Source organism: Pristiophorus japonicus, chromosome 10, assembly GCF_044704955.1.
Source record: "Pristiophorus japonicus isolate sPriJap1 chromosome 10, sPriJap1.hap1, whole genome shotgun sequence".
Taxonomy (NCBI): domain Eukaryota; kingdom Metazoa; phylum Chordata; class Chondrichthyes; family Pristiophoridae; genus Pristiophorus; species Pristiophorus japonicus.
Genome location: NC_091986.1, coordinates 25,244,702 through 25,271,322, shown reverse-complemented (window position 1 = coordinate 25,271,322; position 26,621 = coordinate 25,244,702). Strand labels below are relative to the sequence as shown.

The 26,621-nt window shown below is 43.0% G+C and overlaps 1 protein-coding gene across 8 annotated transcripts in view; it reads right to left on the bottom strand.

Annotated features, from left to right (window-relative positions):
• Positions 1 to 25,013, bottom strand: part of mycbp2 (MYC binding protein 2) — a 196,305-nt gene extending 171,292 nt beyond the window's left edge. For all 8 annotated transcript variants that reach the window (XM_070891705.1, XM_070891708.1, XM_070891712.1 and 5 more), the window contains exons 1-7: positions 24,872 to 25,013; positions 22,271 to 22,467; positions 20,371 to 20,613; positions 5,890 to 5,961; positions 3,292 to 3,388; positions 1,278 to 1,351; positions 966 to 1,104 (exon numbers count right to left, since the gene is read on the bottom strand). In XM_070891705.1, coding sequence (XP_070747806.1) covers positions 966 to 1,104; positions 1,278 to 1,351; positions 3,292 to 3,388; positions 5,890 to 5,961; positions 20,371 to 20,613; positions 22,271 to 22,467; positions 24,872 to 24,926 — 877 coding nt within the window. In that variant the 5' untranslated portion in view covers positions 24,927 to 25,013. The remainder of the gene's footprint in view (positions 1 to 965; positions 1,105 to 1,277; positions 1,352 to 3,291; positions 3,389 to 5,889; positions 5,962 to 20,370; positions 20,614 to 22,270; positions 22,468 to 24,871) is intronic.
• Positions 25,014 to 26,621: the final 1,608 nt, after the last annotated feature.

Below are 26,621 nucleotides of genomic sequence, written 5' to 3'. Positions count from 1 at the left end.
ACCCAGGAGCATTGTAAAAATTGCAGCGCCACTACCAATGCCCCAGCTGAGATCTTAGCAGAGACTGGGTGCTCCAGTAGCAGCTCCTTATCTCTGCAACTCAAATCACAGTACTTTCTGAGCCCCAGATATATTGGCATGTGTTCAGAACAGGGGGCGGGAGCGTTGGGGGTGGAGGCATTCTGAATGGGACTGAACATCCTGTAGTTTTTAAGATCAGAGTGTGATCGGGGGTGCGGTTTACAGGGTAGTTTGTCTTGTTGGGCTGGGGGAAAACACTCCTGTTCCTCCTGGCCCACAAACAGTACTGTAAAGGCACCTACCTTATGGACCCAGCCCTTCTCACCTCCTTTTACCTGTCAGATTCACCGGGCCAGAGAAACCTGGCTGACACGAGTTAAAAATATAAAATGTGTTAAAATGGAGGTACACAGCCTCCTTAAAAGCTTTCAAATGACTGACCCACCCACCCGCCTCCTGAGAGTGGATTGGTCGCTCGTCCTTCGTCCCACCTCCGTTAAAATCGTTGGGATCTGGTTTGAAATTTTTAAAATTTGAACTTCCCACCAACCCCACCCGTTTGAGGGTTAAAATTGCCCAAATATTCTTAAGGCAATGGCTGCCAACATTAGTCGTCCCGTGTCTCAGTGTCATCAGCTATCTGAATATCTACTTTCAGAAGGAACTGCAGAGACAAGGGCAGCACAAGTCAGGCTAGCGCTGTTGTTTTAGATGTCCAAGCTCTGTAAACCTGGTTACTCATTACTAACTGTGTGGTCTGTGCATCCCACTGGTGAGAGAGTTCACCCCAAACTTCTTTCACCTAAGCACGGAGCAGGAAGGAATGCAGTCGAGGCAAGATATGTATACAAAGTGAAGAAAGCAACAAAACAAAACTAAAATCAGCCTCTAAAGACAGTGTTAAAGACATAAAGCAATCAAAAAAAAAAATCAAGAATCCTTACTAATAATGTGCAAGTCTTTCTCTAGATCAAACAAGGAGAGGCCACAAGCATGTAGACACTTCCTGGCTAGCTTGAGCTGCAGCTCCTGTTGAAGTACAGGCTCAGTGCTTGTTGCATATATCCGAACTACAAATCCATCCTACAAGAGAGAAGGGAAAAATATTGCGATTAATAATAATACTTATTTACCTTGTGTAAACTTCATTGGGCAATAATGCATGCACCTAATTACAACTGTGCAGTAATGCCACCATAAGAAATACTTTCAAGCAAATTGTTCGAAGAGTTTATTGTTACAAACAATATACTTGCATCTTTTGATGCTGTAATTTGATTGATGTATTCTCCATCTGTGAAAAGGATGTTCTGTCCTTCAGCCTGGCAACCTGAAGAGAGAAATTAAATTAATTTGTAATCTACATTTTATTTTTGCCAGCACAAAATATTTTAGAATGCTTTGGAATTAAGGCAACAATCATGTATACACAAGCCTCTTGCTGCAATGATTTTAAATCAGTTTAACTTAAGAGTTATCCCTTTGGTCCAGGGGTATGATGAGAGATTCCTGGATACGGACATTGTCCAATATTGTATTTGCATCTGCAAAGCCCATATACTGATCACTTCCCCTACTTGCATCTCACCACTAAAGAAAATGTACACTCTAAGCTCTGCTTCCAAAGGTCTTGGAAGCTGTGAAATACACAATGGCCCAGAAATTGCAGCTTTCCAGGATCCATACGGAGTGTAAACGGATCCGGGAAAGGCATCGCAAAAGCCGGTTTTCAGCGCACAATACACATGCGCTGAAAACCGGCTTTTCTAATCTTTCAAGCTTGACAGATCATCCGTATATTGGGAGTGAGAACATTTGCAAGGGCAAGGGTATTTACCCATATCTTGCCCAGCAAATGTCCTCAAAACTCTTGCGCCTGATAAAAGCAGGCGAATAGTCGACTTTTACAAGTGTAAGCGTTTTAAAACACACTTAAAACATAAAAAATAAAATTGAAAAAACACTTTAAAACCTTGCCCACTACGTTAAATTTATTTTAAACCACAATTTAAAAAACTTTAAAAACTTGGGAAAAAAAAAAGGTTTTCTCAAGATATTTATTAACTTTAATTTCAATTAATTTTAATTATGCGAGGTGTGTTTATTTTTTATTTGGTGTTATTGTGTTTGTTTTTTTCTCAATTAATAGCAATGAAAACTCGTAGATATGGAGTTCCCATTGCTATTAATTGAGAATACTGTACCTGATTTGTTGAGCAGTCACACGTGGAGGCCGGGAGCACGCTTCGCAGCGCAGGAAGAGAAGGCCTCCCCGACGTAATTCCTCGCTCCTCTGGGACCACCAGGCACTTTCGGAAAAATTCTCCGGTCGGAGGCATTTGTCTGAAAGAAGCCTCCGACCGGAATTTCACGCACGTTGGTTTTATAGAATTATGTCTTAAAAATAAAGTAATTTCAAAAATGTTACAATGTCAAATCAAGGAGGAGGGGTTTTGATTAGATTTGGGGAGGAGTAGAGAGGATGAATCTGTTTCAACTGGCAGGAGGATCAGTAACCAGAAAGGACAGTGAAGATAATTGACAAGAGAACAAAGAACCAAGAAACATAGCGAGTTATGATCTGGAATGCACTGCCTAAAAGTGGTGAAAGCAGATTCAATAGTAACTTTCAAAAGGGAATTGGATACATACTTGAAAAAGGAAAAAAAATTACCGGCTATGGGGGAAAAAGCAGCAGAGTGAGAATAAATAGATAGCTCTTTTAAAGAGCTCTTTCAAAGAGCTGGCACAGGCACGATGGGCCAAATTGCTTCCTTTTGTGCTGTATGATTCTGTGAAAAAGGGTGGAACAGCTTGCATGAAAATTATCCGCACCGATCCCTCTTTGGTCACCTGGTCAGAAAATCAAAACACCCTAGAAAATTATTTGAATTCAGAATTAAACCATTTGGGGATTTTTTTTTTCTGGGCCGGGAAGGGGGAGGCGGGGGGGGCAGGAAGAAAGGGGAAAAGAGACCAGGCAGATTGGTGGACCTTTCACAAAATATTAACCTCGATAGTCTAATTTCTGACAGCTTTTACCCATAATCTGCTACAGAACATCCCAATGAATTACTTTTCAGTAAATAGACGTTGACTGTAAAAAGTTAACAAATTCTAGCCTTCTACATAAAACACATTCATCTGTGAAAGAACCTCCTTTACAAATGGCAACGCGAATACCATTGCAACTATTATTTCAATATTCCATTCCCCACTCCAAAATACAAACTATGTTATAATTTAGATTACTATCAATTTATTACATACCTGGAAGATTAACTGTGCTTTCTTGTTCCAATGTTTCTGGGTTTATGGACATGGCTGTCATATTATGGTTATTTAAATCCCTATATAGTAAACAACCCTGTTCAAATGGACACAAAAAGGATCAATTGCACTTTGGGATGCTTCATCTTTGTCGAAAATAACTCATTTCAATAACTACAAAAACTCAAGTTAACATTTCTAAGGAAATATTTCTCACTAATGCAAACTCAGATTAAATACAACACAACTATTTATCCTAGCAAAGCTCTGATTAGACATCAATGTCTGCATATTAACACTTTATTGCTTTAAACAGAGGGCTGGAATTTCCTATGGCTTACTGCCCAGGTAATCAGGTTAGCGAAAATGTCCTTACCCGAGTTACACCGGTAGTTGAGATACCGCTGGGGGGCGGAGAGCGGCATGCACCGTCCTGAGATCGCCCTGGCGCGATATTTGGCTGAGTGGTGACCCGGAGGGGTAAGTTTTAAAAAAAAAACCGCCGACGAGGATCAGCGGAGCTAGGCAGCAGATGAATAGCTCTCCAAGAAAAAGGTTAGTAATTGGATTTTTATTAATTATTTTAAAAAATGTGTTGTGGTGATTTAGTTTTAAACTGTCTTGGGAATGTTTTTTTGAAAAATTATTTTTATTGTTTTTCTGGTGTTAGGCCCAACCCGCAGCCTTGGTGTAAATTTTTATTGATTTAAAAAAAAATGTCCTCCCATTTTGTTTACCAATCGACCATAAATTGCACTTTTTCCACTCAGAATGGGGGTGCAAGGCCCATGTTTTTCACACGGCAGATTTTTTTATTTTTGGGGGTGGGGGGAGTTTTCGCCGCCGATAATCTTCTCAGTCTTAGCGGTCTTTTGGGCGGCGATCGGGCGGGCGGATAGGAAATTCTAGCCAGAATCTTTTAACACAAGATAATGCATCTTCTTGAAGAAGTCTTCTATCATCTAAATTGCAATGACTTAAAATCAGAGATCCAGAAATACTTCTACACTACAAACTATGAACTGCAAAGTACACACGTAGGCCCCAAATTTCCACATGCGGCAAAACAGGCGCCCCACCAAGCTGGGCGCCCGGTTTTCGTGCCGAAAACGGCACCTGAAAAAAAACGTGCTATTCTCGAGCGCTTTGCAGCTCGACGTCAGCTTGGCGCGGCGCCCAGGGGGCGGAGCCTACCACTCACGCCGATTTTGTAAGTGGGAGGGGGAGGGTACCATTTAAATGAGATTTTTTTCGTGCCGGCAACCCTGCGCGTGCGTGTTGGAGTGTTCGCGCACGCACAGTGTGAAGTAAACATTGGCACTCTGCCATTTTTGTAGTTCTTTGTAGCTGTTCAATTTTTAACATTTTTTAAATAAAAGCACATTGCCCTTCCATGATCAGCACTGAAGCTTCTTGCAGCAGTGAGAAGGCTGCAGGAAGCCTCAGAAGTTGAGGCAGCCATTTCCCGACGGGCCCGACCGACGGCAGGGGGCCCCCCCCCCCCCGTCGGGAACGGCTGCCTCCTCCCTGCCGTCAGTCGGGCCCTGACTGCCTCCCCTCCCCTGCCGTCGGGAACGGCTGCTGCTGTCGGTCGGGCCCTTACTGCCTCCCCGCCGTCAGTCGGGCCCTTACTGCCTTCCCTCCCCTGCCGTCGGGAACGGCTGCTGCTGTCGGTCGGGCCCTTACTGCCTCCCCGCCCCCCTGCCGTCGGTCGGGCCCTTACTACCTTCCCTCCCCTGCCGTCGGGAACGGCTGCCTCAACTTGTGAGGCTTCCTGCAGCCTTCTCCCTACTTTCACACAGGTAGGAACATGGTTTATTTAATCTTTTCTTTGCTTATAAATTTTTATTCAGGTTGGAATTATTTGTATAAGTATAACTAAGGATTTATTGTAGAATGTAATGACTTCCCTCCCTCCCCTCCCCCCCCACCTCGTTCCCGACGCCTAATTTGTAACCTGCGCCTGATTTTTTAATGTGTAGACAAGGTTTTTTTCAGGCCTACAAAAATCTTCACTTGCTCCATTCTAAGTTAGTTTGGAGTACGTTTTCACTGTGGAAACTTTCAAATCAGGCGTCAGTGGCCGGACACGTCCCCTTTTGAAAAAAAAATTCTGTTCAAAAGTGAAACTGTTCTAACTGACTAGAACTGCAGAAAACTTAAATGTGGAGAATTGCGATTTCTAAGATACTCCGTTCTCCACCAGTTGCTCCTAAAAATCAGGAGCAAATCATGTGGAAACTTGGGGCCGTAAAATGCAAAGTACATTCCAATTATCAGATCCAAATTTATTCTATTAACTGCGAATAGACATGAAAAGAAATATGTTTGCAGAGATTTTTTTTTTTAAGTTAATAAAATAATTTCCACTCCCTCCCAGTGTCCATTGTCATGCTTTCTCCCCTTAATAAATAGAGGGCAGGACAGTCAACGCCACAGGTTTTCTCTGCAGTCACCATCAATAAAACACCACAATTGATTAGCTGATTGAAACATGCATTCTACAGTGCAAGATAGAACTGTCTTGGGATTTTTTCTCAATTGAATACTGAATTCAGAAGGTAACAAATGAAACGTAAGCACACATTATTATCTTACCTGTGCAAACCCCAGCCATGCTTTTTTGTCCTTTCTGTTCCTTATGCGAGAAGTAGAGTTGTACACATGGCCCTTTTAAAATGAAACATCTCAGATATAGTAATCTTGTCTATATTTACATCGAGTTAAAAAATACGTCTGTACATTATATCATACATCTGAAGGAGTACATAAAGTACGCCCAAAGCTTATTTTGTTTCACCATAATTTGCAAAACGTTCTATTTTAATAATTGATTTGCTGATCTCCCGTGACAATGTTCAAAAGCTATTCTTTCATTCTTTCCCTTCCTCTTTCTTCTATATATTACCTGCTCCTTACCTCTGTTCCCTTTCCCTCTCTCCTCCCATGGAGACCATGAATCAAGTTTGGGGTTCCAAACTTAGTCATGGAAATGATCAGAGTCTTCCAGAGAGAGCAGGGCAGTGGTGTCCCCCATCAAATTTGCCAGAGATTGTCCAAGCCACATGTTCCTCCCCCTCTAAACCCCAGCTCCATCGCAGAACACATCCCACTTCTCCCCTACATTCTCAGGGCAGGCGAGCGCAATGGAGCAATGGCAATGGGTTTACAACACAAATCGCCGAGTGCACATCGACGCAAACCTCCTTCTGTGGCATAAATTTCTATGATTCTATAATGCACAATGAAGAGGAAATCTTTCCCCTTTTTGATCAAGTCAATTTGTGTCAGTCTCAGAATTATCACATATATTGTTCACATTTTACAACTATCCACAATTCCAACGAATTGTAGAAGCAACAGGTCAGGATCTTTATATAGGCATCACATGGACCTTGATATTTTACTGTCTTAAATTCCCTCTCATTGATGAAATTCCTTGCACAGTTTAAATAAGATAGCATATTTTATGATTACACTGAGCATATGTTTTAAGGCTAAAAGGAAATACTCAGAGGCATCTACTGCCAAGTAGCGATTTTGTGGCAGCTTTTGCTCAAATTGAATTTAATTACACCCGCTTTTAAACTAACTGAAGTATGCTAGATGAATGAGAAATATTCTTTCTAAACCCTTGCACGTTGCTAAATCTCTCTCCACTTTCAAAAGCTTAATCATAACCCTCTCAGACCACATCATCTGTCAGCACCCGAAATTCCTGCTCAGTGTCAGTTTCTCCTTTATAAAGCACGCAGGGAATTTTCACAAGTAAAAGGTGCTATGCAAATGTGTGCTGCAGCTGTATTACACGACGTTGCCCACTGCATAAACCTAAAAACACTTCATTAGCACCACCCGCTACTGGTCTTGCAAGCAGACTTGCATTGGTTAATAATCCAGTTTCAGAATGCACAGAACCATGATGTCACCATGAAATGCATCGATTCCTGGCACTGTTTCCAGCAGATGTGAGGCAGTCAAATCAATGTATGATTCAGCTGTAATACTTTTTTTTTTCAAATCTCATGCTGCAACCAACATAAAGCTGAGTATAACCATCGGGAAAAATGTTTGATCTCACTCAACCCTTCCTTTCCCTCTCATCTTACATTATTTTTACTTTGTACAGCCACACAAGACTACAGCCTACAATGTTGCAGAAGAAGATCTGGCAATCCTTCTAAAATACCAGTTTAAGCAGCCATATTTTCTGATTCATTTAGTGCCCACCACAAAGATCTTCATCTTGCACATCAGTCTGCTAAGAATCTTATTCATTGAAGGGAAAGTAATTTAATAGTTGAAGGAAATTCAAACCATACAGAGCTGTTGAGCCTGCAAACAACAATTCTGATCACAATGAACATTAAAAATAATGGCCCAAAAATTGCGGCCTCGTTGGGTGCGTACGATGTGCGCACACTCCCGAAAAGGCCCCATAAATGCCGGTTCTCGGGGCGGGATGCACATGCATCGAAATCCAGCTATTGCGATCTGTAAAGAGAGCGCACGCATCCCCGGGAGAAGGACATTCGTGGGGCAGAGATTTGGGCTATTTGCCCAACTCTTGCCCAGCAAATATCCTTCAAAGTCTTACATCTGGTAAAAGCTGGCGTATAAGCCTACTTTTACCAGCGTAAGAGTTTTAAAACATAGAATAAAAAACGTTATCACTAATTTTTACATTAAAAACCCTGCCATTAAGGGAAGTTTATTTTTAACCCTATTAAAACATATTTTTAAAAAAATATAAAAATGTTTTTTTCCTAAAACATTTAATTAAATTCCAATTAATTTTAAATGTGTTTTTTTTTAGTTATTGTGTTGTGTTTCTGTATTTTTGGGGTATTCTCATTGATAGCAATGGCAGCTCGTACAAACTGAAATCACCATTATCAATGAGAGTATTACATTATGATCCCAGATTGCGCTTATGTTCCTAGGATGCATGAGCCCACATGCTGGGCTGCGCGTCTAGGCCTCGGACTGGTATACGTTCCTCCGGGACGATCAAGTACTTCCAGAGACAAGGTTTTGGTCGGAGGCATCCGCTCGCAGGAAGCCTCCGACCGCAATTTTCAGGCCAATGTTGTCTTGTGGTCGCAGATAGCACTGGAACCTTGAAGAATACTGTAAGTACTGCTCAGGGAGATGCTGAAAAATCTGACATTTATTAGAGGTCACTGGCTCTTTCCCTATATAAAGAAGAATTTTTGACACAATGATGATAAAGTCAGAGGTCTCAAAAATCTGGTCCGGATTGTTGGGAACATAAAGACAGAATAATTAATAGGGCACCACCAAGCATTGCACAGACTTCCCATAGTGTAGTACATGCTCAAGTCCTTGAATACTTTATTATGCTCCCTGCTGTGATCCACTGTTTGATCCCAAGCACTGCTGCCAATTTCCAAACATGGCTTACAGTGCACGAAAGTACTGTTATGAAGCTAAGGCCCCAAGTTTCCACATGATTTGCTCCTGATTTTTTAGGAGCAACTGGTGGAGAACGGAGTATCTTAGAAATCGCAATTCTCCACATTTAGTTTGCTCCAGTTCTAGTCAGGTAGAACAGTTTCACTTTTGAACAGAATTTTTTTTTCAAAAGGGGGCGTGTCCAGCCACTGACGCCTGATTTGAAAGTTTCCACAGTGAAAACGTACTCCAAACTAACTTAGAATGGAGCAAGTGAAGATTTTTGTAGGCCTGAAAAAACCTTGTCTACACATTAAAAAAATCAGGCGCAGGTTACAAATTAGGCGTCCGGAACGAGGTGGGGGGGGGGGGGGGGGGGGGAAGGGAAGTCATTACATGGGAGTGCAGTGAAGATTCACCAGACTGATTCCCGGGATGGTGGGACTGACCTATCAAGAAAGACTGGATCAACTGGGCTTGTATTCACTGGAGTTCAGAAGAATGAGAGGGGACCTCATAGAAACGTTTAAAATTCTGACGGGTTTAGACAGGTTAGATGCAGGAAGAATGTTCCCAATGTTGGGGAAGTCCAGAACCAGGGGTCACAGTCTAAGGATAAGGGGTAAGCCATTTAGGACCGAGATGAGGAGAAACTTCTTCACCCAGAGAGTGGTGAACCTGTGGAATTCTCTACCACAGAAAGTAGTTGAGGCCAATTCACTAAATATATTCAAAAGGGAGTTAGATGAAGTCCTTACTACTCGGGGGATCAAGGGGTATGGCGAGAAAGCAGGAAGTGGGTACTGAAGTTGCATGTTCAGCCATGAACTCATTGAATGGCGGTGCAGGCTAGAAGGGCTGAATGGCCTACTCCTGCACCTATTTTCTATGGGCCCAAGTTTCCACAAGAAAAAAAACGGGCGCCCCTCCGAGCTGGGCGCCCGTTTTTCGCGCCTAAAAAAAACCTCGGTAGTCTGCACCTACTTACAGCTCCTCTGGCCCTTGGCGCAGCCAGCACGAGCTGTGGGGGGGCGGAGCCAGGTCCCGGCGCTGAAAACAGTGCCGGGACCTCTGCACATGCGCGTTACAGTCGGCACGCAAGTGCAGTAGCTCCAGGCGCCGAACTGTGTGGGAGGGGCCCGAAGCACGCAGCCCCGACCCCTGGCCCAATGGCCTCACTGGGGCTCCTTCCACGGCCAACTCCTGCTCCCCGCCTGACCAGACCCGACACTCACTCTCACCCCCCGCCGACCCGACACCCGCTCCCCCCCCCCCCGCCCCCCACCGACTGACCCGACCCGCGCTCCTGTTCCCCGACCCGACGTCTCTCTCTCTCTCTCTCTCTCTCTAGGTAGAAATCTTTTCGTGGCTTATAAATGTTTATTCAGGTTGGATTTATTTGTATAATATTTGTAGAAGTATAAATAAGGATTTATTATCGAATTTAATGACTTCCCTCCCCCCCCCCCCCCCCCTCGTTCTGGACGCCTAATTTGTAACCTGCGCCTGATTTTTTAATGTGTAGAACAGGTTTTTTCAGTTCTACAAAAATCTTCACTGGCTCCATTCTACTTTAGTTTGGAGTACATTTTCACTGTGGAAACTTTCAAATCAGGCGTCAGTGGCCGGACACGCCCCCTTTTGAAGAAAAAATTCTGTTCTAAACTAGAACTGTTCTACCTGACTAGAACTGCAGAAAAAAAAATGTGGAGAATTGCGATTTCTAAAATAGTCCGTTCTCCACCAGTTGCTCCTAAAAATCAGGCGCAAATCATGTGGTAACTTGGGCCCTATGTTTCTACATTCTACAATAAATCCTTAGTTATATTTATAAATTTTTATTCAGGTTGGAATTATTTGTATAAGTAAAGAAAAGATTAAATAAACTATGTTCCTACCTGTGTGAAAGTGCTTCAGGCAGGGAGATGGCTGCAGGAAGCCTCACAAGTTGAGGCAGCTGTTCCCGACGGCAGCGGGGGGGGGGGGGGGGGGGGGGGGAGAGGCAGTGAGGGCCCGACCGACCGACGGCAGGGAGGAGGCAGCCGTTCCCGACGGCAGCAGGGGGGGAGGAGGCAGTGAGAAGGCTACAGGAAGCCTCATAAGTTGATGCAGCCATTTCCGACGGCGGGGAAGGGGGAGGCCCCCCTGCCTTCGGTCGGGCCCGTGGGGAAACGGCTGCCTCAACTTCTGAGGCTTCCTGCAGCCTTCTCACTGCTGCAAGAAGCCTCAGTGCTGATCAGGGAAGGGCAATGTGGTTTTATTAAAAAAATTTTAAAAATTGAACAGCTACAAAGAACTACAAAAATGGCCGAGTGCCAATGTTTCCTTCACACTGCGTGTGCGCGAACGCTCCAACGCGCACGCGCAGGGTTGCAGGCACAAAAAAAACTCATTTAAATGGTACCCTCCCACTTACAAAATCGGCGCGAGTGGTAGGCTCCGCGCCAGGCAGACATCGAGCTGCAAAGCGCTCGAGAATAGTACGTTTTTTTTCAGGCGCCCTTTTCGGCACGAAAAACGGGCGCCCAGTTCGGAGGGGCACCTGTTTTGCCGCGTGTGGAAACTTGGGGCCATTATAACAAGATATTAAGTGACATGGCAGAATCTTCATATACATGGCACTACCTCCTTGTACTATCCCATTCCAACTTTTAAAAAAAATCACCAGATCCTCAATAGTATTTTACATCACTACCAAAGAAAAGATTGTTTTATCCAAATCATTAAGATAGGCACTAATCATCAATTGGAGTCAGTGTGACGTCCGAAATCCGGAAACCTTGAGACCGAGATTCAGTGTATTTCCGGATTTTGGAATGTCTTTGCCTGGGCAGAGGTAGGTGGGGTCAGGCAGGGTAGGGCCGCCGAGGTAAGGGGGTGAGGTCAGGGCGGGGGAGTACGGATTTCTGAATATTTTCCGACTTCACCACAGATCGGCCCGGTGTCCGGATTCTGGAACATTCCGAATTTCGGACGCTCAACCTGTATTTATGAACAGTTATACAAATCGGTTGCTTTAACAGATAACAGAAGCATCCTAGCACTTAACCGGAGGACATTGCAGAGCTTGGGTGAAGTGAAGCCATGGATGGATTTGTGGAAGAGCAGAAGGATTTTGAAATCAATAACCTGGGGGACGGAGAGACAGTCAAGGTAAGCCAAGATTGAAACAATACCAAGTCACAGAGATATTAGGAGAGACAACCAAAAGCTTGGTCAAAGAGGTAGGTTTTAAGCAGTGTCTTAAAAAGGAGAGAGGTAGTGAGGTGGAGCGGTTTAGGGAGGGAGTTTCAGAGCTTGGGGCCGGGGAGCTGGTGGAGCGATTAAAATAGTGAATGCACAAGAGGCCAGAATTGTCAGAGTGCATAGATCTCGGAGGGTTGTAGGGCTAGAGGAGACTACAGAGATAGGGAAGGGCACTTTGGGTGAAAGGGACACAATAGGGAAAAGAATGCAGGCAGAATTGTGTAGGGTATTGCTTGGAAAGCCACAAAGGGGAACATTGGACAAGTTGAGCATGGCAGTGTCAACAATATGTATTAGGACTTCAGCTACACTAAATGTAATGGAAGAATAGAGGCAGACAATATTTCAGAGATGGTAACAAGTGGTCATGGTGAAGGACTGGATATGGGGCTTGAAGCAGAGTTCAGGGTCAAGCTGCACACTGATATTGCACATTTTTTCCAGCCTGACCATACAGCCAGGGAGGGAGATGGCTAAATTAGGAACTGAAGTGTGAGAAGAACTGGACAGGATAGTTTCTATTTTGCCAATGTCTAGTTGGAATACATTTTGGCACACCCATGATTTGATGTCATACGGGCAGCTGGCCAACACAGCAACAGTGGATGGGTATATGAAAATGGGGAAGGGCCTGAAGATGAAAACTTTGGCTATGTTTTAGATGACTGCACAGGCACAGGAGGAGCTCAAACTGCAGATGTGATAGCTATGCTGTGACAGGTTGAATTGAATCATGAAAGAACAGTAATAACAGAAATATACCATAGGTAAGAGGCGATAGAGATGGATGAAACAGCTGTAGAGCAGAAGAGAAAATTGTATTTATATAGCTGCTTTTATATCTTCGGGAAGTCCCAAACTGCTTCAAAGCCAATGAACTGTAGTCCTGGTTTGCACCAATTTGAGCACTACAAAGTTCGAAAAGTGGCAATGAGATAAATGACTAGACAATCTCGTGCTGATTAAAGAATAAATGTTGGCAAGGACAAGGAGGATAATTCCCTTACCCTTATTCAAATAATGCCATGGGATCTTTAACAGCCACCTGAACAGGTAGGCTGTGCCTCGATTTAATGTTTTACCCAGAATACAACATCTCAGAATGCAACAGTCCCTCGGTAGTGCACTGAAGTGCCAGCCAAGATGATGCACTGAAATACTGGGAGCTGAACCTACAACTGTTTGACCCAGAGTTGAGTGTGCTACTGCTGTCCAAGCGGACACTTGAGGACGAATGACAATGCAATGTTACCAGGATATCATTGATGCCTTTGACCAGGGCGGATTATCACCGAATTGCAACATACTGTTTACTGGATATCATGTGAAATGCCCATCATATTTTGAAATGTCCCAAATGGCAGAAAATAGCACACCATCAGACCAGTGTATACAGATTAAAAATTAGTCAGATTTATTTCTAGGTTGAATACGGAGAAGCAGTACGGCACTGGAACAAGAACTTGTCTTTATATAGCACCTTTAACATAGTAAAATGTTCAAAAGGCACTTCACAGGAGCGTCATCAGACAAAACTTTACACCGAGCCAAAGGAGGAGATGGTAGGTGACAGAGGTAGATTTTAAGGAGCGTTTTGAAGACAGAGTTGGAGAGGTTTAGGGAGAGAATGAATGTGTGAAGACACAGTGGGGGGGGGGATGGCGGATGCTCAACAGGCCAAAGCTGGAGGAAGGCAGAGTTCTCAGCGGGTTGTAGGGCTGGAGGAGGTTACAGAGATAGGGAAGGGTGAAGCCATGGAAAGATTTGAACATAAAGGATGAGAATTTTAAAATCAAGATGTTGATGAAACACAAATCAGTCAACAAAAGACAAAGCACAGGATTGATGGGTGAACGGGACTTGGTACAAGTGAGGATATGAGCAGCAGAGTTTTGGATGAAGTCAAGTTTATGGAGGGTGGAAGATGGGAGGCTGGCCAGGAGAGCAGTGGAATAGTCGCATCTGAAGGTTAACAAAATTGGTCCACAGAGCGTTTGATAAGTGACAGGACTTTTCGAAGAGAGACAGTCTTTTGTAGACTTTCATGATGTAATGCACAATGTGAATATCCAATCGGATCCAGTTATAACTAAAGCTGAATAGCTACCGCTGCGATTTATGCCATCAAAATTACATGCTACACCCATTTTTTTGAGTTAACGAATGCTGAGAACATGCACCTCGAGATGTCAATAACAGTCAACACTCTTTTCTCGGACATAATTTCATATTTCTAATAGTTCAGAGAATCATAACAGCATAGGAGGCAGCTATTTGGCCCATCGAGTCTGCACCGGCTCTTTCGAAGAGCAATCCAGTTAGTCCCAGTCCCCTGCTCTTTCCCAATGTCACTGCAATGTTTTCTCCTTCAAGTAATTAGCCAATTCCCTTTTGAAAGCCACCAGCCCAGCAGGCAGTACATTCCAAATCCCAACCGACCACTCATTGCATAAAAAAAGTTTTTCCTCATCTTACCTCTGGTTCTTTTGCCAATCATCTTAAATCTCTGCCTCGAGTCATTAACCTTTCAGCCATGGGAAAGTTTCTCTTTATTTACTCACTCTAAACCTTTCATGGTTTTAAGGACCACTATCAGATCTCCTCTTAGCCTTTTGATACTGAAAACAATTAGAAGAAAAAATATTGGATTTGAGAACAACCCTAGCTTTTCCAGTCTAACCACACAATTGTAATCCCTCATCCCTGAAACTATCCCAGTAAGTATCTTCTGTACCCTCTCAAAAGCCTTCACTTCCTTCCTAAAATGTGGTGCCCAGAATTGAACACAATACTCCAGCTGGGGCTGAACTAGTGTTTTATATAGGTTTAGCATAAATTCCTGGCTTTTGTATTCTATGCCACTATTTAGGACGTTAATTTGCAACACCGAAAGCTCTCATTGGTCCCCTTGGATGACAAGTCCTGATTGCCGATTGGTCCCCTTGGAGGACATTACACACTCAGCAATTTCTCTGGAATGTGTAATATTCTGCCTACTTTATCAGTTACTTTTCAAGTTGTAATTCGAGCCATTCTGACCGCCTACTCCAGACAGAACAGAAAGAGCTCATCCTCGCATGTTAAGACTTTCTTCCATCCTCCCAAACAAGTTTCTGACTTTCTCCCCCCACTGCCAAAGTTCCTGACCTTCTTCCCCCACCAGGTTCCTGACCATGCCCAAGTCCCTCCCCACGGATTCATGATCTTCTCTCTCTCTCTCGGGCTTTCACCCAGAGCTGAGCAGGCATGGCCCACACTACACTGCACTGCAGCCACAACTGTGGGGTACTGCACATACATGGCCAGACCTCGGTGACAGCGCGCAAGCGCAGAAGGACACAAGAATGTTCCTGCAGATAATCACTTTGCTCCATTTATGGAGCCGAGGGTCCCATATACTTTGTTAACCTGTGCTGCCACCTTCAAAAGAGCTGTGCTCAAGCACCGAGATCTCTCTGATCTTGCACCCCTTTTAAATTGTACCATTTAGCTTATATTGGCTTTCCTCATTCTTCCTACGAAAATGCATTACCTCACACTTTTCTGCATTGAATTTTATCTGCCATGTGTCCACCCATTTCACCTGCCTGTCTTAGAAGTCTATTATTATCTTCCTCATTGTTTACTACACTTCAAAGTTTTGCATCATTTACAAATTTCAAAATTGTTCCCTGTACCCCCAAGTCTTGATGTACATCAAAAACAGCAGTGGTCCCTGTACTGAACTTTGGGGAACACCGCTGTATACTTTTCTCCAGTCCGAAAAACAGCCATTCACCACAACACTGTTTTTTCTATCCCTTAGCCAATTTTCTACCAATGCTGCTACCATCACTTATATCTCACAGGCTCCAATTTTACTAACAAGCCTATTATGTGGTACTTTATCAAAATGCCATTTGAAAGTTCATAAGCACAACTTCAATTGCACTGCTCTCAACCACTCTCTATTACCTCATCAAAAAGCTCAAATCAAGCTCGTCAATCACTATTTGCCTTTAACAAATCCGTGTTGGTTCTCCTTTGTTAGTCCATGCTTGTCCAAGTGGCTGTTAATTTTCTCCCAGATTATTGGGGCCAAGTTTCGGCCTGAGTTCCTCCTGTTTTTTTGGAGCAACTGGTTTAGAACGGAGTATCTGAGAAATTTGAAATTCTCGGCATTTAGTTTGCTCCAGTTCTAGTCAGTTAGAACAGTTCCACTTTGGAACAGAATTTTTTTTTCAAAAGGGGGCGTGTCCGGCCACTTACGCCTGTTTTCAAAGTTTCGGCAGTGAAAACTTACTCCAAACTAACTTAGAATGGAGTAAGTGAAGATTTTTGTACGTTCGAAAAAATCTTGTCTACACTTTAGAAAATCAGGCGTAGGTTACAAATTAGGCGTAGGGAATGGGGGGAGGGGGGTTTAAAAGGGAATTTTACAAACATTAAACACTTCCGTTTTACAAATAGAGCCACCATCAATAATAAATACACCAATAAATCAACCAATAAATCAATCAAAAAATTCATTAAAAAAAAAAATTTTTTTTTAAATCAATAAAACAAAACATTTTCTACTTACTGACTGCAGCACCGGGAGTCCTCCAACAGCGTGCTGGGACGGCCCCCCCAGTGTGTTTGTGTGTCTCTCACTCTCTGTCTGTCAGTGTCTGTGTTTCTGACAGGGGTGGGAGGGGGAGAAGGGGGGCGGAGGTAGAGAGAAGGGGGGGTGAGGAGGGGGTTGGGGAGGAGGAGAGGGGGGAATGGGGGTGGGGAGGAGGAGAGGGGAGATGGGGAGAAGGAAGGAAGGGAGGGAGGGAAGGAAGGGAGGGAGGGGGGGGGGGGGGGAGAGGGAAGGGAGAGGAGGGGGGGGGGGGGGGGGGGGAGGGGGAAACGGCCAGGCCCAAGGCTCGGGTTGGATTTACAGGTAGGCGGCGTCGAGTCTTGGCGGGGGGGGGGGGGGGGGGGTCGCGGTGGTCCGGGGGGGGGGGCGTCGGGTCGGGGGGGGGGGGAGGTGCCTTATTCACGCAGCCCCAGTGAGGCCATTCGGCCAGGGCTAAGGGCTGCGCGCTTCGGGCCCTCCCACACTTTTGGGCGCCTGGAGCTACTGCACATGCGCGCCCACTGTAGCGCGCATGTGCAGAGGTCCCGACACTGTTTTCAGCGCAGGGACCTGGCTCCGCCACATACAGCTCGTGCTGCGCCGCACCCAACTGCAGAGGACCTGCAGGAAGCCGGAGAATAGGTAAGTTTTTTTTAGGCACACTTTGTGGCGTGAAAAACGGGCGTCCAGGTCCGGGCTGCGCCGTTTTAGGCGCGGCCCGAACTTGGACCCATTGTTTCTGAAAGCTTCCCTACTACTGACGTTAAACTGACTGTCCTGTTATTGCCAGATTTATCCGCCTCCCCTTTTTTGAACAAGGGTGTAACATTTGCAATCCTCTGGCACCACCCCTGTAGTTAAGGAGGATTGGAAGATTGTGGCCCGCACCTCTGCAATTTCTACTCATACTTCCCTCAGCAACCTAGGATGCATCCCATCCAGACCGGGTGATTTATCGACTTTGAAGTACTGACAGCCTTTCCAGTACTTCATCTATTTTTATCTGAGTATCTAGAGAACCTCCTTGTTTACCACAGCTTTGGCAAGTCCTTTTCCTTGGTAAACACCGATACAAAGCACGCATTAAGTACCTCAGTCATGCCTTCTGCCTCTACCAACATATTTTCATTTTTGGCCCCTAATCGGCCCCACCGGTCCTGACAACCCTTTTACTGTTAATGGGCTCAATTTTGCCCAAAGCTTTTTTTTGGCATACTTGCAGAGTTATGCCCGATTTTTGGGGGCCCAAGTACGCCAAAAAAAAATGTTCTAAGTTCCCCATTGGATTTCTTCATTTTGGCATGGCCTAACCGGTCCTTTAGTTTTGGGGGTGGAGCCTTGATCTGCGCCAAAAAGATCCCAGCCATGGTAACCAGGGACACAATGCGAACTGAGGCTGCAAAGTGAAGCATTGTGTATGAATCAGGGACCAAGAATGAGACCGGACCAAGAGAATGGGGACCTAGAATGGGCCTGGACAGCCTTCAGGCAGGATTGGAGGTAAGTTGCTGCTATGTGTTTTTCAATTCTTTTACTGTCTGTCCGGGCACTGATTTCCTTACTTGCTGCACTGATTTCCTTACTTGCGGCAATTTATTTAACTCTCCGCAAGGGTTTTTTTTTTTGGAGAGGTCACATACGCTGGCCTAAGCACAACTGGAGTAACTCTCAGCTGGCCAAACTTCCATAAATGACCAGAATTGGCGCGGGTGACTGGTTATACCCCCTTTGCCTGAAAAAAACCATAACTGAGTTACACTGGTGCAAATTAATTGTGGAAACTCCTGGTTTTTCAACTTAGGCCAAAAAGAGCCTGCTCCAAAATAAACGGCACATATCACTGGGGAAAACTGAGCTCCACATGTCTACAGAAGTTATCTAATGTCTCTGCATTGAGAGACAAAGTCATTTCCTGCATAGTCTTTCAATCCATATGTTAACGTTTCAATTAAGCCACAAACCACTTCAACAAACTATTTCTGAACAAAGATATAGACGCAAAGAAAACCATTTATCACTGAATAAGCAAATAGATCTAGCCTGTTACGAGTATTAAAACAATGGAATTGCCCCAAACAAAAAGCAAGCTTCAGCAGTTATTAAATCGGGACTGAATCTATCCATCTTATCAAATAAACTAGAGATCTCCTCATTTTCTCAACTGTTTCTTCTGATGGTGCTCGAGTGAATTTATCTTGCACCTTTTTATGATTCCAATATTTTTTCTTCAAATCTTTTTCAGTAAACAACTACATGAGCAGGCAATATTCAAGTGCATAAACAAAATAAAGTATAAGAATAACAAAAAATGTTTTGATGTAATACATCACTGCCCAATCTGAACAAGTAAAGATGACATTAGATAACTTGGGACCTTGTAAGAAGACTCTGCTTCAGCTCTTGGAAAATGTTGCTGTTAGGCAAGATGACATCATAGAAAGGTTACAATTGTGGTTTCCTCCTAGTTCCTTTCCCGAGGGGGGAGGTTCATTGTAATGTCCTCAAATCTATTCAATGGCTTGATTTTTGGTCAGATCAATTTGCTTTTATCAGTCATAAGAATTTCAACGGCATTCGCTGGGCAGGAATTGGGCAAATAGCCCAGCTGTCCGCCCGCGGAGGCCCTTTACTTTCGGATGAGGATTCTTGACAGATCTCAAGTTCCTGGTTTCGGCACATGCATTTCGCGTATCTCGAATTCAGGGACAGTGGCTAAAACAAGCACACACAAATACACAAATCTTGAAGATGGAGATACACTAACAACAATTCAGGAAAACCCTAGAAGCTGCAACAATGTGGAAAGGTATTGGAAATATCTGGCAAGTAGCTGCAAGCACAGAAACCATGTACAGTTCTGCATCAACTGCCACATTGAATACACATTTCTGAGGTTAATGGTTGCAACCCTGAAGCCATGATTTTTGCTTCTTGGTTTTTGCTGCTTGAACAATTGGCTCATACTCCCAGCAGGTTCAGAAGATTTTCACATCCTACTGGCCTTGAAACAACACAAAATCAACAGAAGCACAGGAGAACAAAAATTCCTCCACTTGAGAAAAATCAGCTTGGAAATTTCCTCTTCGATATGACTAATGCCACATTCCCTCAATGCCAAGATTTCTGAAGTTGCAGGACACACCCAGAAATTAACCTCGCTTAAAGTGCAGAACTTAAATCCATCATAAAGTGTATGCAAATTCTACAACTTTACAAAAACATTTGAAAAATTGAACAGCCTAATATTACAAGGATACAGTGGAATAATAGTTATTGTACTGGACTGCCAATCCAGAGATTGAGTTCAGTATGGCGAGCTTTGAAATTGAATTTGATTTAAAAATCTGGCACATTGACAGCTGGCACCACTAAAAATGAATATGGAAGTTGGTCGATGCTTATGTTGGTTGATGTTTGTCATTCAAAACCCAACTTGCACGCCAACATCTTTCAGGAAACAGAACCTGCCATCCCTACCTTGTTTGGCCTACACTATGTGGCTAACTCTTAATGCCCTCTGAAATGGCTTGCTAAGCCAATCAGTTATACAAATAATTGCTATGAGGCAGGGCAACTAGATATGGCAACACTGTGGCACTAGCATAAAAAGACTTGTTTCAAGAAGCAATATGTTAAGGCAAACCGATGATGGTTACACAAAAAACTGACCAAGCACTGCAACACAGCATATTTGGCTTAGCTTCAAAATCTGTCTTCTCAGATGTATTGGACACTTTATTCATGATATGAAATATAATTTTTTTTTTAAATTATATACATGCATAACTTTAAAACACTCAGTTTGTAACTGCGCAATTGTAAAAATGTTTACTTACCCTGACTGTCCCACTGTAACCAGAACCAATTTTGTACAATCCATCTTTAGCCAACAGATACAGGAATGAGCCATCACTCTGTAGTAGGCACCAATCATCTTCATCGGTGAATACCTCCTTTAGAATCCATTTGTGCATTAAAGCTACCTTCTTTATTCCATTACTGAACCAGTCCTGTATTTGAATTTTTCCAACTAAGACTGCTTGCACACTCCTTTGGAGAGCATTTAAAATAGTTGGCACCTAAAAGCAAGAGATATTGAAACTTTAAGATAGGAATCACAAAAATGCTAACAATACAGAGTTACTAACTGGATAAGCACCCCTGAACAAGCTGCACTAGCTTCATTTGATGCAAGATATTTATTGGATACTATAGCATGTGGAAATATCCAAACACAGCTTCTCACATTTGCATTGCACACCTTTATAGTGTGGATAAAATACATAACACCATGAATATTAACAAGGTTGTCCATTTGATATACCTTGCAAATTCTCTCAATGGCTTGTACCTTCACATAAATGTAAATCACTTTTCTTTATAAAAATAGGTGTTGCATTAAGCTAATATTTCACAAATCAAATAATTTATACCAGAACCCATCCAGCACACACCACTAAACTCCATCTCCCAGAACATCTGGAGCAATGAACACAATTAGGGAACCTACTGAACTTCTTACTATACAGCATATTACATTTTAGTCAGGAAACTGGACTAGCCTGTGTAGTACCTGGATAGCAACATGCTCCTCCAATTTGCTTGGCCTACCTACAGTTCAAATCACAGCACTGAAAAAGTAGCGGAAGTGCTGTTGCACCTAAACTTTGTGACAATGTTTTAATACATATTTATATTTGACAAATCTTTAGTGAAGTGAAGAGAATAAATTTTTTTTGCTGAATTACCCCTTCTTATGGTGCAATTAAAACCCTATCCCCAGAGATCTGTTTTATTGTGCAAATAACCATTATGGATGGCTTCCATGTACAAAATATCAAAAGTATCTCACATAGGTTGTAGTCTGCAAGTAAAATTAATTAATGCACTGTTTTGTGGTCTGAGCAATAAATACACATTTGCAAAGCTTTATATTTAATAAAAATTAAATTCATTTTTCCCAAGTGTTACCAGAGAGTCAAAAATTCAAATACATGAGAACAGAATGAAAAGCGATTTAGTATGTATAATTTAGACACTTGCCTAGCTCTTGATGTCCTATTTGAAGATGGTCTTTCAGCACCCCTCACACTCAAGGGAAAGCTTATTGTGCAGGCGATCCATCACTCACCTCCAATCTCAGTCACATCCATTTTGGTCTTTCGTTTATCAATACAATTACAATCCATCCTCTTCTGAACTTTCCTTTCGGCTTCCTTCTAACCTCCAAATACACTACCCTACATCTCTTCCTCCGTCCTGTGATCGCACTGCACTGAGATGAAGACTTGCTGTGCAGTCCCCTACTCCTAACTCCATTGTTTCCAGGATCTCAAAACTTTAGAAGTTAGCTTGGTCAGACTTTTCTTCAAACATTTTAAAACCCAAGCCTGGCATCACCTAATCACAACTTCCTAACTCACCTTACCTTGCACTTCCAACGGTGTCTTCACGATTGACCATGGCCGTTTACCTTGGTTTTGCAAAAAAAAAAAATCCTTCATACTACTGCTGCACTAAATACACTTACTAAACTGCTATCCTACCTCAAATTTCCATATTGCTGTTACATTCAGGCTAATCTGTACCTCAACTCCCATTTACCTACCTTTGCTTCATACCCGTACCAAACAAAAATCTATCGATCTCAAGTCATGAAAATTTCAATTAGCGGGAGCGCATTTTAAACTCTAGAATTACAAAGCAAATTTACCAAATTGACCAAAATCAATTTACCTGAATAGGTTGGCAAGCATGGCTGCCATTACTGGTAAGAATTGCTGACACAGCCTGTAGAATCTTGCCTGTATCTCCCCAAGCAACTACCAAACTGAAGAGGCAGGCACAAGATAAAGCGGTCAGTGACTGGCTGATATTGTCTGCCATTCCAGTGCTTCTTATTGTTGTTTCTAACAATAAATGGAAAAGAGATTCTGCGGACAAAATCACAAAAGGGTCTATTAAGATTCATTACTTGGACATGAATGGATCAATGCATCATTTTTGTGACTATTCGGAGTCAAATAAATATGATCAGATCTTTCACTTTCACCCATAAACGGCATCTCAGAAATATTAATGAGAGAAACCTCTTCTCTCCCCCACCAACCCTTAAATTATTTTTAAGTTTACCATGGACATGGACCAGAGAGGGGCAGCGAGAGCGCCAGACCGTGAGAGAGAGCGAGAGCGAGAGCGAGAGCGAGAGCGAGAGCGAGAGCGAGAGCGAGAGCGAGAGCGAGAGCGAGAGCGAGAGCGAGAGCGAGAGCGAGAGCGAGAGCGAGAGCGAGAGCGAGAGCGAAAGAGAGAGCAAAAGAGAGAGCAAAAGAGAGAGCAAAAGAGAGAGAGCAAAAGAGAGAGAGAGAGAGAGAGATCTTTTATTTTTGAAAGACAGTTATCTATATTTTACCCATATGGAAATCAGAATGCAAACTCATGTAATATGCTATTTATAATTTAATGCAAGTTTTAAAGGCCCCAAGTTTCGGCCCGCGCCGAAAACGGCGCACCTCCGAGCTGGACGCCTGTTCTTCGCGCCTAAAAGTGCGCTCGAAAAAAACTTCGATATTCTCCGGCTCCTCGGAGCTCGATCTCAGCTTGGCGCGGCGCGCTCTTCACAGCAGGGGGCGGAGCCAAACACTCTCGCTGATTCTGTAAGTAGTGGGGGGGGGGGGGCGGGTCCAATTTAAATGAGCCAACGTGGTGCCGGAAACCCTGCGCATGCGCGTTGGAGCGTGCGTGCACGCGCAGTGTGAAACAAACATTGGCACTCGGCTATTTTAAAAAAGGACTCTGATGCCGTCGAGCCACTGACGCCGCCCCTTAAGCGTGGCCGAATGGCCTCAACCCCCTTGAAAAGCTGCCTGCGTATGGTGTTGATCCTTCGGCTGCCGGCCAGCCACTGACGCCGCTCCTATCCCATGGCCGAATGGCCTCAGCCCCCTTGAAAAGCTGCGTGCATCCGGTGTGTTGATCCTTCGGCTGCCGGCCAGCCACTAACAGAATGAAGGCCTGTCTGCAGCACAGCAGCTCAGCTCGAAGGCTGCTTGCTGCCGCTGTTGGGGCTGCCGTCGAGACACTGATGCCACACCCATGCCTGTCTCCAACATGAAAGGCCTGCCTGAAGCACGCTGCTGCTGTTTCACACAGGTAGGAACATGGTTTATTTAATCTTTTCTTTGCTTATAAATTTTAATTCAGGTTGGATTTATTTGTATAATATTTGTATAAGTATAACTAAGGATTGATGATAGAATTTAATGACTTCCCTTCCCCCCCCCCCCCCCCCCCTCCCCGTTCCCTACGCCTAATTTGTAACCTACGCCTGATTTTCTAAAGAGTAGACAAGGTTTTTTCGAGCGTACAAAAATCTTCACTTACTCCATTCTAAGTTAGTTTGGAATAAGTTTTCACTGCCGAAACTTTGAAAACAGGCGTAAGTGGCCGGACACGCCCCCTTTTGAAAAAAAATTCTGTTCCAAAGTGAAACTGTTCTAACTGACTAGAACTGGAGCAAACTAAATGCCGCGAATTTGAATTTCTAAGATACTCCGTTCTACACCAGTTGCTCCAAAAAATCATGAGCAACTGAGGCCGAAACTTGGGCCCAAAAAGTGGAGGGGAAAAAAAAAAAATCAAAATATCCAACTTTTTCTCAAGACCAAGCTCTTGTGCAGCAGCAGCCATGAACAAGTTACACCACATTAATTGATGGGCTTAACACAATGGAAAACAAACTTTACTACGTTTGTTTCAACCAGTTTGCATGCGGCATTATACAATTTTAGGTGACGAATTGAAGCTTCAGTAACACTTCAAAACTCTGGTCATTTTCTTTCTTACTAGTGCATGACATGCACTGAATATCAAAAAAATACATAATCTATAGTATGGATCACTAACTTGGCTCTACTGCATTCATGAAGCCTGACACTTGAATCTGCCTCAATTCTGATATGTTTATGAAGTCCCCATTAGAACTACTAGGTGGAATCACTCAGAATACCAGAGGATTCCATCTAAGAGGACGGGAAAATAGATATGTCTGTAAAGCACAGGACAACACCGACAGTAATCATGGACATGTTTTCTCCACTGTCCAAGATGTAATAGCCTGCATTAATACTAGCAAATGTGTAGGCAAAGGGGGAGGGAGTGTTAAAATATAAAGGCAATCAATAATTTCTGCTACAAATATACAGCCAACCACTCATGTGAGGGCGTTACATCTAGCTGTACAGAACAATCTTAGACAATCTAATTAATGTTTTTCAAAATGTTGTTAAATTTTCAAATATCTTGATAGATCCAAAACTTGGCTGGGGTTATTAACCTTACCTAGAACATCAGGTGGTTCCGACTGGAGGCCTTCTGGTTGTTGCCCCTGAAGCATGTCGAGTAGAGCCTGTAAACTTCTCAGACACAGTGCAGGATGAGAGAACCTAGTCTCTTTTATAAGCTCAAATACACCACAAAGCCCAATTCCTATGATCTGTTAACACAAGAATTAATACAATTGCATACTTATGAGTAACATGGCAGCTGTGTTTATGTTTCCAATGGGAGGCAAATGTATTTACTCTTGCCACAATTCAAACTATTGTACATACTAGTGGATATCTCCAGGCAATGCTCATTGCAAATCAGAGAACAGACTGTTTTACAAAGGCAGAAGCATTATATCATACATTGTAAGATGTGATGACTCTCGAACAGGGAGCAGGGTCTCGGAGCCCACAAGGTATAATTATTGCTACAGGTCACTTTAATGTAGGTATTGTGAAAGTGTCTTTTTTTTTTAAAATGATGGTCTCAAACAATATCTCCAGTATTAAGCTTACTGGAGAAAAATAGGTGGCAGATGAAAGATTTTTCAAAATACACTATTTGGAATAATTTAATTGGTTTCTCTTTAGATTGCTATTTGCTCACTGAATGCCAAGCTTTGATTGGAAGTACTGATTATGAGTTCCCACTGCAACTGGCCATAAGTTAATTAGTGTTCTCCATACCTGTTCAGTTGTGATGTGTCACTGCTTTATGAATATAAAACTTCAAAAAAATCAAGTGCATTTTTGATTTTACATGAACTGCACATTGTGTCTGGGAAGATTAGATGTTAATATATTTTTTTAAATTCTGGCAGATACAATCTTAAGATAAGCCTAATCATAAAGATGAATGCATTTGATTAAGATTAAGACAGATCTATATCATACAAATCGAAATCTTACGGTTACTTTTAAGTTAAAAGAAAATTCTCCCTCCTCCTTCCCCACCCATGATTTTTCAGTTTTCTTCATCAGGAAGCAGACATTATGCATTTTTGCATCAATCATGAAGGCAGTTTCACACTCCAAATTTGAGTTTATGGTCAGATAGCCCAACACTCATTTTACTTGAGATAATTTGCAGCCAGAAAAGAATGCTTGCATAGTGTGACCATTCTGCTTTCGCCCCAGACAAAAAAAAGGTACAAAATGCAACTTTCTTAATTGGCAATTTGTTGCTTGTGTCAAAAGATTGGCAGCCACTCAAACAAGACAACTCTGGACTTGGTATAGAATTGGCTATAATGTTTATTGGCAGCACCTAATTTGCAATCAAGGACAATAGATGTTACGAGTGCAGATGGAGCACTGAAAAGGAAAACCATCACATTTCAAGACCAGTCTTAACACCATTGAGTAACTAATGGATTTCCTTCAGTTTTGCCTACAGAAAGTCAGGACACAGAAAATTTCCCCTCAGATTGCATTCGTGATTCTATAGGTATAGGAATTTGCAGCTTCTGGAGCTTATGAAACACCAACTAATGGCAGCAGTATGCAACTGCAAAGTGTGACTATGTCACAGAATGGTGATGGCCAAATAAGGAGTGCACATCATATGCATGACAAATTTACTACAGATAGATGTTGCTCATTACCAAAAGGCTCAATTTGATATTTAAAAACAGATGATAAGTTTAGTTCATCAACACTTCAACAAATAAAACTTAGCTGTTTACCTTAGGTAGCTTAATTGGAGGTTCCCTAGATTCCTCTTCCTCATCACTGTCTGACTCTCCACTCTGGATAGAATTCTT